The sequence below is a fragment of the Meleagris gallopavo genome, chromosome 5 (assembly GCF_905368555.1).
Source record: "Meleagris gallopavo chromosome 5, MGAL_WU_HG_1.1, whole genome shotgun sequence".
NCBI lineage: Eukaryota > Metazoa > Chordata > Aves > Galliformes > Phasianidae > Meleagris > Meleagris gallopavo.
Genome location: NC_139408.1, coordinates 12,149,109 through 12,164,180, shown reverse-complemented (window position 1 = coordinate 12,164,180; position 15,072 = coordinate 12,149,109). Strand labels below are relative to the sequence as shown.

At 37.4% G+C, this 15,072-nt stretch overlaps 1 protein-coding gene across 1 annotated transcript in view; it reads left to right on the top strand.

The window, feature by feature from the left end:
* PTPN5 (protein tyrosine phosphatase non-receptor type 5) overlaps window positions 1–15,072 on the top strand; it is a 95,403-nt gene that overhangs the window by 15,764 nt on the left and 64,567 nt on the right. Inside the window, 6 exon segments of the mRNA XM_085224262.1 lie at window positions 991–1,229; window positions 4,200–4,224; window positions 4,226–4,390; window positions 7,188–7,272; window positions 11,483–11,562; window positions 12,029–12,166. Of these exon segments, the coding sequence (XP_085080388.1) occupies window positions 991–1,229; window positions 4,200–4,224; window positions 4,226–4,390; window positions 7,188–7,272; window positions 11,483–11,562; window positions 12,029–12,166 (732 nt within the window).

Here is a 15,072-nt window from a genome sequence, read left to right as displayed (position 1 = left end):
GTATAGAAGAGAACTTACTTTGGAAAATGCAACTCATTCTTCTTAGCTTCAAAAGGGTACATGTCTGCACAAGACACTTTTCATGATACTCAGACTGAATGATACTACTCCTGCTTCAATGCTGGAGGGATGAAATTGGCCTTCTGTTTCAGGTTTTGGAATTCAGAAGTGAACTTGACGTTTTTATCTGAGGTTTGTACGTAGGATTAAACACTCAAATGATAATATCTCAAAATCGTTTAGCCTACTACACATCCATGCAAAACAATATGGTAGAATATTTTCTTAGATATACGCCATTTCAAACCCCCAATTAATATATAATACAAAATTTTAATATCGCATTTGTCCTAGAATTTCACAGGATTTATTATTATATGACTATATCATGTTTAAATCTGACAATTACATTGCAAAACATGCTTCACTAATGGCTGAAAAATTATTTCGATGTTCTGAGACTCAAAACAAGTTGCATCAAACTTTAGACCTACAAAAAATGATTGGCTTATATGTGAATTTGTATTATTTGTATTTGCCAGATTATCAAAGATGCGCAGCTCAGGAAAATTGTGTTTACCTTAAATCAAGTGTATCTGCATTTTAGGTGGAAAAGAACATTAAGTGAGGAGAGGTAGATAGCATAGTACATTCTGATTTTGTAAACAAGTCTGTGAAAGGTAAGCAAGTGAACAAAAGGGCAGTGGTATCACGTTGGCTTGCATGTGATGGTCACAAGCACATTCTGCTTCCGCTGTGTTCCTGAGCCTGACCAGCTCTGTGGAAACCTCTGTGGCTGAAAGCAAATTTGAATCCTTGTAACACACTACAAAGCTATTCCTGCGTAGAACGTTCCTGTCCTCTTTGATACCATCCAATTCTGATACATCATAATGAATTGGGATGCTGTCCTTGTGACCCGTTCTCTAAGCTGTGTGCAAGGACTGGCAGCAACCAGAAAGGTTTTTTTTAAATGTTTATTTCCTCCAGTTTTGGCATCTGCTCAGAGCTCGTCCAGACCCCCCCTTTCCGCTACAGGAGGACAGACGCCAATCTGTGAGCCGGCAGCCTTCATTCACATACTCAGAGTGGACAGAAGATAAAAATGAGGATGACTTCCTAGACTTGGATCCTGTACCAGAGACCCCAGTCTTTGACTGTGTAATGGACATTAAAGTGGAGACAGACCCAGCTACTCTAACAGTTAAATCCGTGGGCTTGCAAGAAAGGTAGGGTAGATGTCCTGAATCAGGGGAGTGCTTGGTCCCAGATTTTCTGGCTTAGTTCTGTGCCTAGAAGTAAGCTTTATTAACCTCATGAATGTCATTTTCAAATGTGGTTTTGAAGCTGAGCCACTGCTTTATTACCTGTCTGTTTTCAGTCCATTCCTGAATATTAAGTATGTTAATCAAAAATCATGCAATTTCCTGATAGCACTCTACAGGTCTTATGCAGAAGTGTCACTTGTTTCCTTGGTAAGATACATTTGTTTGATCTGTCTCTTGCCATTTCCCAAGATGGCAACTGCATAGCATGAAATCCACTACAGAGCAGTGAGATCTTTTACGACTGAAAGATGGATTTTGTTAATTCTTCTTTTCTGCTACTTGTATTGAAGGATTGGTCTTTACTCCAAAAGCAAACCATAGTACAAACTATCTGCCCTAATTCTCCTATAAATGGGTTACTCAAAAAGTAAATGAATTGCTTTGAACTTAACCCAGTCATGGAATTTTAGGGTGATTTGATGTTTGCTTCTTAAACCAGAAAGCAACAGAGTTTCTCAGAGAGATTCACAACTGGGAAAGAACAGTTTTCAGACAAGAGGAAGACAGGAGTGATGCAGTATTGTTTTGTGTTGCATTTCTCCATCTTTGCTCATACATATTCCAGAAGGGTCACTGATTTAACGTGCCTGCCCTTTCTTATTCTGGGGACCACAGGAGAACTGAGTTTACACTGCTGGCAGCCTGTATTTTGTTTCTATGTTATGCTTTCAGTTGTCTTTGTGAAGCAGAATGAAGATATTTGGGATAGAAATCTCATACAGAAATTCTTCAAAGGTGATGTTATGAATATTTTACTGCAGGGTCCAAGATAGGAAAAAATATCACCTTTCTTTATTTTCAGTTCTTCCATCTTAATTGGAGTGCTAAACATAATTCTCATGTCTAGAATTTAAAAGACAGAACTTAAATGATTTAAAAACATATGATGAGTTTCCAAAGGTCCACGTGACACATTAAGAAAATGTTTTAGCAAAGGCTTTTAATTGTAGTGTAAGTTTAGAATGTTTTTCTCACACTTTATTTTTGTTTACATCGTTTGTCCTCAAATGTCTTACTTTTTGCATTCTTCTGATTTAAACATGATATTCCAATTTTGCTGTTCTTCTCTATGGCCAACATTGAAATGTAGCAGTCATTTGAGCTTTGAAGTATTCCTAATCCCTTTCCGTCCCTCTCTTTTTAAAAATGCTTACATTTCTTCTTGCGTGGCAGCTATTTTTCAAGAAAGATGCTCACTATTCCAAGAAAAGTAGTGAATATTAAAGTATTGAATTACATTAAAAATCAAGGAAGAGATGTGTAGTGGGATAGCAGTTTCTTGAAGCGCTCTCTCAGTAGGTAGAATGTGCACACTAAGATGTAAAATAAATTTTTTTTCAACGTATACAGGTGCTTGTGAAACCAGACATCATTTCAGGTTTGGGCTGTGCTCAGACAGATTTCATTTACATCAAGCATTGGTCCCTCTTCCCTTGTGGTAGTGCTGTGTTAAATTATCTACCTACCCCTCTTTTTTTTTTCTTGTTAATCCATCCTGCTTCTCCATCTTTCTTCCACCTCATTCTTAACCACCTACACCATTAAAAAGGGAATTAGTTACTAGCTGAGTTCAAAGAGCACTGAATGTTATTCTGGAAGAGTCAATCTCATTTCCTATGCTGAAGCAGTATTGATATCTTTGTGTGTAGCCTCTGCTACCTTAAAAGAACTGAAAGCATTTGTTATCAAATGCAGTTATTTCTGGGGAGGGATGTAGTTAGCTGTTTAACAGCACAGGGGAGGATAGGTCAAAATATTTTGAAAAGGGCCACTAAAAGTTCAGTGTTTACCACTAGTGGTCATGTTTCATCCATAATCATTTACCCATAACTGTGAATCTTAGCAGGAGGCTGGCTGCACATTCTTTTGGAAAAACTCCTGAATCTAGAAAAGGGCTGTGATCCAAGTAACAACTTCTACCCATTTCTCTGTGAGCTGGTCATCCTTGTGTGTGTACATGTTTTTTGAGCAGCTCCTGCAAACATCTCCCAAGTAGATTTTGCCAGGTGAGTGAGTCATCAAAAATAGGTCTACTGAGTGGATGTATAGAACATTAAATCCAGTAGTCATCGTACTGTGTGATGTTATTGTGTTAAAGATGTTTGAAAACAGATTCACTGATGGCATTTGTGTTTGTCTATGACATTAGATTGAGAGAAGCTCAGAAATGCTTTACAAATTTTCAATAAGCAGTGCTGGCATTTTAACCTTTTCGTTTTGTTGGGTAGCTAACTTGCATAAATGCCACTAAAAATTCTACATGTTATAAACAGAGATGCTCTTAATTGTTTAAATACTGGGACCGTCTTTTTACCCTTCTCATGAGATACTGTTGTGGCAAGAAAACTTTTTAGATAGAATAATTATCCAATGTTATGTCTAGCATCTTGTATATTTATTCATGTTGAACTGTAATGTTTATTCCAAAATCTTACCTTGCTGATAGTGTCTGAGATACTAAGAGATGGTTATTCAGTAGGATCTGGCCTGAAGAAAGCTAGTATATCACACGTGAAAATCTTGGTCCAAACTGTCAGTCTGTCTTTAGCTTTTCAAAAATATTGTGTGATTTATGCAAGTACGAAAACTTTCTGCAGTTGTCTTCTCAGTGCCTTTGACTAACAGGTTGCTTCTGTTTGGGTAATAAAATATAGTTGCCTTATTACAGATGATGCTTTGACAGTGTTGGCTTTTGACAGTACTGACCTTCACATGCCAGTGTACAAAATGATCTTCTATTCTTATCTATGCAAGAAGCATCACCAGTTTTTCAAAGTTACTTTTGTCAAAACTGTATCCATTGTTGATGTATACTGGCAGTGATAGGTCAGCCTATACTGTGGTAAGCAAACTGATTGCTCTGTTTTTCAGGAGGGGTTCCAATGTTTCACTCACAGCTAGATATGTGTACCCCAGGCTGTTCTGAGCAAGGTTTTGGCTATATCATGTCACCACGGGAACAGTCAGCACAAGAATATCTCCAGACAGCATCAAACATTCTTACTGAAGAAGAACTTCACAAGAAAGCTCTGGATTCATTCATACTCCAGGCAGAATTCTTTGTGAGTATCTGACTCTTCTAGGAGCATCCCAAAAATGGAATGTTGTGTGTTTTCCCTGAGCCTTGCAATTATTTTCTGCAGGACTAAAATTAATACATACAAATTCCACTTCCAGTGGAATCAGTGAAGCATTAAATGAAAACCTGAAATTCATCATCCATCAAAATGGTGATGCCTGAGAGCCTGAAGTGATCTTGTTACTTAAAAACTACAGAACTGATTCTGGAAACAACAGCAAAGTCTTATTTTCACCAGACTTTTTCCTTCTTTTCCTCAATATATTACTTTCTGGTGAAAAATCAAATTTTTTCACTATATAAGAAAAGCCTAGTTTGCTATAGATGTTGCTTCTTGAAATCTTGAGTCACCTTAGGCATTAAATTAGTCCAGATGCATGCTCTCTGCTGTTGAATGCTTTGCATGAAGCTTTGTTCTAACTAGCCTGAACATTCTCCAGATGACTGAAGCACAGAATGGCTAGGTCAGTCAGCTAGAGCCTTAAAAAGTAATTTTTCTGCAGAAGAAAAACAAGTATTTTACTAGCTGTAAATTGCACTGTTTTGCAATGGTTGCTCTTAGGATTCTGAAGTATGGATGTTTCCTTCTCTCACTCTATCCAATGCTTCTTGAGAGAAAGAACTCAGCCTTATTTGAGGGCAAAAAAATGTATGTAAGAGACAAAGCAAGGAGGTGCAAATTTGATTTCTACAATTAATTAATTAGGATGAAGACCAGATATATTTCAATGTAGTGAGCATGTTGGCTTTTTGGATCGTTGTATTCCATCTGCATCTCTTCTCTAATTGCTTCAGTCTCCATCAGAGTCATTGTTTGTAGATAACAAAAATAAATAAAGATGCTGCAGAGCCCAGGAGTGTTATGTCTACTAAGCAGGGTTGCACAAGATGGGAGGTAACCAGAAAGCAGTCTTTGCATGCTGGGGTATTTCAGAACATGGGATCAAGAGCTGCTGCAGCAACTTCTGCCTGCTCAAATATTCTCTTAAGCACAGAATCTCAGCAGAGTGGGAGGAAGATGATGTTTTGCAGTATAGCACCCCTTTCAGCCTGCCTCCTCTATGACTCTTCAAATGTCACCTGCCTTGAGACTCTGAGATGAGAGAGATTGAGCTGGTCTTTTAAAACAGGCTGACAGATATTTGTGGTGTATAACTTGCGTTGTGTGCTATGCAAGATGAAGAAAAGCAGCTTTTGGGTAGGCAACTCCTGATTCCTTTAAAGTAAAGTATGAAAGTATGTTTTACTTGTTCAAGGGAGGAAATACTTAGGAAGTGTATGAGTTGACTGCTGAAGAAATCCATGTGCAGTTTGATCAATCTCACTATGGATTTCAAGCAAAGAAAATGATGTTAGAAGTAGGAGAAATGTTTCTGTTCTTTGAAAGCTTTTGAATGCATTTTCCTTGTGTAGATAAAAATGCCATTTAATCATAACTTCATTTCTGTAAATAAAAATAAAAATCTAGTTTATATAACAGTTATCACCAGATCTGTTGGCATATGTTTTCAATCTATATCTAATCTGCTTGATTTTCAAAGTGTAGATCCATGACAAAGCAAGTAGCTGTGTTTTTTACTTTGGAAAAAAAGTCAGATTTGTTGTTTGCACAGCTAAGTCCTGAAATTCTTAAAACATTTGGAGTTCTTACTTACTCAGGCAAAGTTCCTTTGATTTTAACAAGAATTCAAGTTGTGAATGAATAAGTTCCAAAAAGAGACCATAGAGTTTGACTCAAGTAGATTTTTTTTGGTGGCTAAGTAACAAAGAAGGAAAATATAAAGACCTCATTCCCATGCAGCTCCTCAAATTGAGAAGAAACTATTTCCATCAGATGTTTTATCATTAATTGCTTCTCTTTAAGGCCAGCAAGTATGTTCAGTGCTATATGAGACAGAATACAGATACTCTTCTAAAGTTTCAGAATTTAACATCTCTGCTTATCTGAATTCCCAGACTTCACCACCAGTATGTTCAGTACTACTGGCCTCTCAAATCGTTTTCTGCAACTATGTTGTTCAGCTCTGCTTCCAAGCTCTGTGATCTACTTTTCTGTTGAGACTGACTTATGCACTCTATCTTATCACATGCCTGCTGTCACCAGCTGATGGAAAGTCTTGTTTGTCCCTGGCTGTCAGTGGCCACATAAGTGCAGGAAATGAGCACTGTAGAATAACAAACCCTCTATTTTTGTGTTTCCTTTAGAATGGCATTGTAGAGAGCAGGTAGTCCCTTAACACCTGTCCTTGCTCATGGAGCTGTAAAATGTAGTGGGCAAAAAAAAATATACACCCCTGCCTAGTTCCATAGCGTCAGGTCAGTACGCCTACCTGTCATAGTGTGTGTCATCTTTTGTTGCTCGTGAGTGTCACTGGCGGATTACTTCCTTCCACCTTCAGAGAGGAAAGAGTATGAGTCAGAAAGGGTGGAGTCTGAGGTCCATCACTTTTGGAATAAAGTATCTTACGTACCACGTTTAGCTTAGTTCTGTGCCTACACTTGCAATTCAGCTCTAATAATATTAAGAGCTAACATAATGCTGTCTCGCATATTACTTAATGAATTAGTCACTATGAGCATTTTCGTATTAAGGATTTTAGAAAAGAAAGCCAGTGACAGTGAAAGGAAACATCAATCATATTTTAGTGGTAAGTAGTTAGAATACCATATGTCCCAGTTGACTTCATCACTTTGCCTCCCTAACAGACAGGACGTAATGGTTTTTTTTTTTAATTCCTCTTGTGAATCTAATGACAGCATACTCTGTTTTTTTTGAGCAGGAAATTCCAATGAACTTTGTTGATCCAAAGGAATATGATATTCCAGGCCTGGTGCGGAAGAATCGCTACAAAACAATTCTTCCAAGTAAGTTTCTGCTTTTTTAAGACACTAAAACATGTTGGTCTATTCCATGTGCTGAAAGGTTTTGCAGTCTCCTTTCCAGAATACTTCAAGTGTGCTGTATTGTCCAAAGGCCACGTTTATGAAGCAGCACCATGTCTTCTAAGTGTAAATCAAGTTTCAAAGGACGTACAGAGCATGAACAACCTAAGATTGACAAAATATTATTAGCACTTAAGTTTTTAAGTTGTGAGGATTGCATCATTTAATGCTGTTTACAGTCTCTGTCCAAGAAATTGGCTTGTTTATTCAAATGCTACTTAGTGGTTTCTTTGATAAACTCCTGTAGGAGGACTATGTTCTATCAACATTATTTTCTTGAGCAATGTTTTTCTCAGACTCATGTTCTCACTTGGCATTTTGAAGTATCAGGGGTTGATCTGATGGCATTAAGATATTGAAGAAAATCCAACACTTTATTTTCTTTTACATTATTTTTATTTGTAGCCAAGAGTAGGAGTTCTGAGAATCATTCTGGTACAAAAATTTTTAAGAATCACGATTTTCCCTGGTGCGTTAGCTGAAGATGCAATTAGATGTCAACATATGTCATGCCTCATTTTGTTGTAAGCTGCTGTTAGAAAATGCCACCATTAGCCACAGTTACCTTTATTTGCAATGACCAAATTGTTCAGTGTCACATTAGTGAAGATCAGTTCAGAGAAGTGAAAAGTGTGTGTTTACCTATTGTTGTAGTCAATGAATCTGGATTGGAAAGAGTTCCAGAAAAAGTGACGGTGGGTTGGGTTTTTTTGTTTTGTTGTTGTTGTTGTTGTTGTTGTTTTTCACCCTGGATTTACAACTCCAGCCAACTGCAGCCCATGATTCTATGTATACTACCCTTCTGATGACTTTGTACTCCACCTTAGACCAGAAGTACGAAGCACCCAATTAGATATTTCATAATTTCTGTGCTAATGACTGAGATAAATAATTCAAGAATTAACATGCTGCTTCTGCTGGAAAGGGAAGATTGCAGAAGTTACTGGTGACTATGAATGTCCAAATATCTAGATTTTAAAGTGCTCTATATATTCTGAATTTGCTATCAAATGTGTACTTTGAGAGTTGGATCCACTTTAAATATTCTATATTGTATTTTTAAACTCAAAAAACATATTTACTACCATTTTTCACAGATTCTTCCAGAGATGTAAACAGATGCCAACATACTACCATATGTTTTTAAGAATGATCACTCCAGAGGTCAATTATTTGCTGGAAACTTCGTCTCAGCCTTATGGATAACTGTGGCAGACAATGCTGTTGCTTTGATCTCTCCATATAACTAGTTTCTACTTTACTGTACCTCCTAGAATTAATAAACTTATTCCATGCTCGTAATTTTTTTTCCTGAATTCAGTAACCATCAGTCAGTGTGCAGTGTTATGTTCCTGTCTATGACCAGGGGATGGCTTGTTGTATTTGAGGAGTGAAATGGGCTGACCATGTTCACTTTTATCCAACTACCTCCATTTTGAAAGATATACCAGTGCCACACATTTAAAAAAAAAATCCTGTTTATACTTCACAATTAAAAGCTGGTGATCCCAGTAATTTATTCACGCACAAGGCAGGAGAGGGAATTGGAGGCACAATGAGGGGGAAGTTCAGTGCTTTTCATATTTCAACCATCCACTGATTGGTTTCTGAGTAGCCTGAACCAAATGTAGCCTGCTCTGTCTTGCGTATCGACGTAGTGTTCCTCCAAGCTCTAGATGCAGGAACTACTGGCAGGAGCTGCTAAACGATCTGCAGCACAACGATCTTGAGGAACTGATTATCCTACGGAATAGCACATCCTTGATTATCAAACCAGATTCAAACCCCTAATTCAAAAACCTAAAAATAACTAAAATTCCTTTGCCAGCTACATATCTGGAGGCAATCTAGGCTGTTATCATTACAAGGTGAGCAGTCACTTATGACAATGATATGTTTCTTGCAACCCTCAAGTTAATTGTAGTAAGTGAGAGACATGATAATAGTCTTCATGTATCAATTAGATGTAATTCATCTAATTTATATTTATTTCATAGTAAATTCTTTTTGCAGATTCTCAAATCTCACAACTGGTAGTAAAATAGTTAGGATGACAGAAGGGTAGTTTTGGAAAAATGCCCAAGCTAAGAAGGATGATGTGGATATTTCATAAGTTCAAAGCTGCTTGTTAGCAGTTAGTCCTCTTCTGGGAAGAGCACTGTGTAATTTCCTTGAAAATTATAACTTTTCTCTAGGGTATTTGCAGGCACTTTTTGATTGAATAGAGAAGAGCCTTGTTACAGAATTTCAGAACTTGTGTTCTGTACCAGACTCATTTTATAAATCCTTTTGTAAGGATTTATAAATGTAATGTCTAGACCAACTTTTTGGTTTTCTTTTCTACACAGTCCTATTGCTTTTTTTGCATTGTAAGTTATGCAAAACATTTCAGTAACTTTAGCCTATTTTTCTAAAATGCCCAACATAGTATAGACACAAACAGTTCACAAAAGAGCTTGTGAGGAAAAATGAACTAACATGTCATATGGTTTCTTAGAGATACAGACTGGTACAGTTTGTGTTAGAGTTGTTTGCTTCTTTGTGTTTTGTAGGCATAATATCTTCTTGAGTGTGGCCTGTGCATTAGCTTTGCACAGGAATTAGTGTTCTTGTTAGGAGTGCAATTTGATTTAGCTTAAATCATAGAATGACTTGGCTTGGAAGGGACCTCAAGGATCATCAGCTTCCAATATGCCTGCAAAAGGCAGGGTTGCAGCCACAAGATCAAGTATTAGATCACATTGCACAGAGCCCCATCCAACCTGGCCTTAAACACTTCCAGGGACAGGGCGTCCACAACCTCTGGGCAAATGCCTCTTCATTGAAAATTTGAAATTCATGCCACAGATTCTCATGATACTAAAGTGTTATAACTTTTTTAAAAGCATGAGTTATTCCTGTTTAAATATTTCTTAGAATTGCAGTTCAGCTCAGTTATTTTCTCAAAACCACGCTAACTCTTTTATCAGTGATGCGCAAGTAGGCTTCTCTTAAATGAAACAGAACTGTTAATTAACATACTATTGTAAAATAAATACTACATTAACAGAAAAACCACAGGCTGAATATCATACTAAGCATTTACACCAAATAATAATATTGTAATATTCATGGATACAGCTGCAACAGTCCATGCTGAAAAGTAACGCAAGTTCTACTGTAGCTGAACACCAAAAGAAGCCCTCACTTAGAGGTCTGTGGCACTTGTTAATTTACTTGATAGAGTACTTTTATTTCTTCCTAGAGATCCACTATGTGCTGGACAACATATTGCTGTTCTTAGAAGGGGGAAAATCACGTAGTCATTACCCGAGCTTGAGCAGGCTCCATAAAACCCACACAAAGATACTTTATACAACACTCTTCACTACCTAGTCCAGTAAGATCTAAACATCTGGCAACTAGTGTTGCCTTTCAAAGGTGCAACTTGTTGTGGGCTTTCAGAATTAGTCATTAAAAAGCAGACCATCTCCTGTCTCACCATCTCCCCAGCACTAGGGAGGTGAACTGGGAAGGAACTGTATTTCAGTAGTTTCAGTACTTCCGTTTTATAAAACAATATCTCTGTTAATATATTTGTTTTGTAGATCACATAACACAGTAACTCTAATATTTTATAATAGATAATATGAATCAGATCTGTCTGAGGACAGTGTTTATACCAAGTGTGTTATAGTACAGTAGAAACACCCGTTGCTTGGTTCTTTTTACTTGACCCAATATCATACTATTTTTGCATAATTATTATTTTGTCCTGGTTTTTTTTAATGAAGATGTTATCTGTTGTTTGTTTTTGTATTCTCTTGGTGGTGCACTGTTGCTGTTTGCTAATTAGCACTGGTCAAGGGAATTGATACTGCTCTAGAGTCACTGTGATCACCGATTCTACAACAGGAGGAATTGAACAGGCTTCAGAGTGGGTAAAATTATCAGAGAAAGTTAAATGATCCCCAGTCACTCTTCACCTTGTTTTGCTTTAACATTTTAACAATGGATCTTTCCAAGGTCACTGACACCTGTTCTGATGACCATTAATGTGTGTAAATGTCTCTGTGTACAAGATTATCTTGTAACTCTCTTTCTCCTCTGTCAGCAAATGATAAACTATTGCTTATCTGTTTACACATTTCAGATCCTCACAGCAGAGTGTGCCTTACCTCAGCTGATCAGGACGACCCCCTTAGCTCTTACATCAATGCTAACTACATCAGGGTAAGAGCTCAGCAGTCTGTCTGCCTGGCCTCTATCAGCCAATATTAATGTAAACAGATTTGCAGCATCCACTTACTTTTAAAGGCATTTTATCTGATCTGATTGCTCTCTCCTTCTTACATTATCTGAAAACTAGATCTCTAAGTGCAATTTTACAGGTTCATACCAGACAAAAATACAATTCTGCCCTTCTTGATGCAAACTGCTTGTCAGTTGATCTGAATTGCATGCTGGAAGATAAGCCTCAGTGAGAGTGTTGACGTGGCTAGAGTTACTTCAATGCTCTGGACTCTCATTGCTGGAGCTATGACAACATAGTGCTTTTGCTCTACGTACGTATGTGCAGGAGAGAAGGGAAGAACTGATTTTACAGTGTCTTTATTCCAACCAGCTTTTAAAAATTGAACCTCCAAGACTGGGAGAGGACATCCCTATTAAAACTGATCTCTTGTCGTTTTCTTGGCAGGGCTATGGAGGAGAGGAAAAAGTGTATATTGCTACTCAGGGACCAATAGTTAACACTGTCAGTGATTTCTGGAGAATGGTGTGGCAGGAGCGTTCTCCCATCATTGTCATGATTACCAATATAGAGGAAATGAACGAGGTAATGGTATTACATGTAATATATATTTGTCTGTACTCTGGATGTATTTTGGCACAGATGCTAAGCAAATAAGTGAACTGAACTTAGTTCAGTGGCCTCAACAATCAGAACAAGAATTAAACTCTTTAGGACTAGAGAAAATGTGGGCTTCTCCTCTTTCAGTTTAATTTACTGAAAGTCTTGTTTTTGTCTCTGACTTAGCCTACTGCTGGTTTTGCCATTTGTCCTTTCCCAGATGACCTGAAGTCTTTCCAAACTGAACTCTATTTGCTCACTTGAAGTTTTCTTTAAAGGAATCAAAAAGGATTCTGATTTACCTCTGTTTGGTCTAGTCTTCAATCAACAGTGGTTTTTTTTCTTGCTTTTATTACGATTCAGTGTCTATAGCCACCTTATACACCTGTCCCTGACTTGTGGAAGATGGTATTTATAATAATCAACAACTAGTGCTGACTTGGACATGGAGGCCATTTTCCTGAACCGTGTCTAGGAAATACTGTTGAAATATAGAAATTAAGATACAGAAATGTTATATTTACTTGCAGAAAGTAAAGTGTCACAATATTTCTGGTAATACGCTTAACACAATTTTTATTTGCAGTTTAAAATGCTACTGACTTGCAACTGTTCATTACTAACATATCTACTAAAATATTTGGCCCATAGTAGAGTGTGAACAACCATATGTTTGGTCTTTAGTTCACAGTTAGATGACTGATCTTCAGCCACCTTCATTGCCAGCGCAGAATGTCAAACTAGGGTCTGGGTGTGTTGGACTTTGCATTTTCCTTCACCTCTGACAGTAAAATGTAGTGGAGAGATACAAATGGTATTTCTTAAACTGCAACAGCAGGGTTTGTCAAAGCTTGGCCCTGTAAACTCATTAGGAGTTTAGATGAAAGACTTTCTTTGGTGAAGATGCTTCAGACACTTAAAAGCCCAAGAATACAGACATACAGACAGCCTTAAGTGCAAGCTGAAAGCCTAGTGACAATCATTGTGCACAAACCTTTAACTTTCACCAGGTGTCGAGTAAATCACTTCAGCATGATTTTTAGGGGGGCGGGGGAGGGTATAGGTGTGAACAAGACAGATATAGAGTTAACATGCTTTGCAAGTTAAAAAGCATACTTATTTCAGCTGGTTGATTGGATGCATACTCTCAGGGAGCTACTGATCCAAAATACGCTATGTTGCTGTTCTGAATGTTTTGTTTTACTAACATTTTAAATGTACATCTGTTTCTACATGAAAGGTAGTGCTGAAGTAATAATTTGTTTATTGATCAGAGTTGCCAAGTTGTGGCAAATAAGATGTTGAAATGTTGTGATATAATGTACCAGAACTGCTTTTAGGTTTGAGAGGAAAAAAAAAAAGAGAGAGAGACAGAGGAAACTTTGTTCCTACATGATGTATTTGTTAAGAATTTCTTCCACTATAGTTTTCATAGCAAGATTGAATAGCAGGAATACAAATTTCCTCTTACCCATGCTGTGGAAAGCAGTGCAGTGCAGCACTGTTGCACTTCATATGAGGGGAGCTTGCTGCAGCCTATATATAGGAAGAGAGCTGTTGAATCTTTTCTGATAACTTTAGTGTCAAAAATTAAAAAGTGTCAGGAATCTCGGCCATAAATATAAGCTAAGTCATGTGAGTGTCTCCTATATTCACTTCCTTTTTTCCATAATGAATATTAATATAATAACAAGTTGCAAAAGTACAAAGATTCAGAACCAAAACCTCTGTTCTGCTATGGCTTTGTGTTCTGCTCTGTTCCATGGCTTTGCTAATGTACATGTGTGGAGTTCTGTATCTCAGCCCCCCGTCACATCTAATCAGAACTGACAGACAGCCCACAGAAATGAGTGGGCAATCTTACTCCATTCCTTTAAGCACAGCGATGTCTGTGCTATTGATAGCAGCTTGACAATTTTTACAATGGATTCTGCAGTTTGAGAGGAGAGGAAGTGAAAATGCAATCTGCGTAAATAATTTTACAGAAACACAGTGGGCCACGTTCCCAGTAGGTTATTAACTGATGTGCTATGTAGATGGAACAGCACTGTTTCTCCCACTCAAATTTTGACTCAGTAATGTAGCAAGATACTTTTCTGTTGTTAGTCTTTCTCCTGAAATGGAATTGTTTCTGATGGATGAGGGCAACGTGTGATTTAACTTCCTTCAAGATTTTATGCTGTCATGTAGGAGAGGAAGCTTACAACCATCCTCTTTAACTGGGTTTGTCCAGCAGCAGGTTCTCATTCTCCTGTGATAACAGGATGTTTCTTCTTCCTTTATCACAAGGGAGCTTTTTTCTTAGACCCTTCCTTGTTCATGTCATTTCTTATCCATGAAACAATCCCTACATCATGTTGAGGTGCTTGTCCCTTCTGCACATTGATTGCCTTAGAGAAGGCATGTAAAAAAAAGTATTTTTCAGTCCTTCCAGGATAAAAGTGTTTACAGATTCCCATCCACTTGTGTATATTATCAGTGCCACAATTCAGATTTGTAAATGAACCAAAGTTTCAGCTTCTCTAATTGTCACTTTTTTCTAGATGCATCTCTGGCTGTGTTTTAGCAAAAATCAAATGTAGCAGTCTAATATCTCACAGCTACTGCATCCTTTTGGTTACTTAGATCTGATGCAGAACTCTCAAAGTGTCTCAAATCATGTTCAACACTTAAGCGCACGATCACATTATATCAAGAGAGCAATGACCCTCCAACAAAAGTATGAAAGATGTATTTTGTATTTTCTTATCAATTTATGCACATCACAGAAGCATAGATGACAAGTCTTTATTGTATTGATCATTGTTATCTTAAGAAAATAATTAATCTAAAAACACAGGCTATAATAAATATAAGCAAATTGCTTCTGGTCTTTCTAGTGGAGCTTCAGA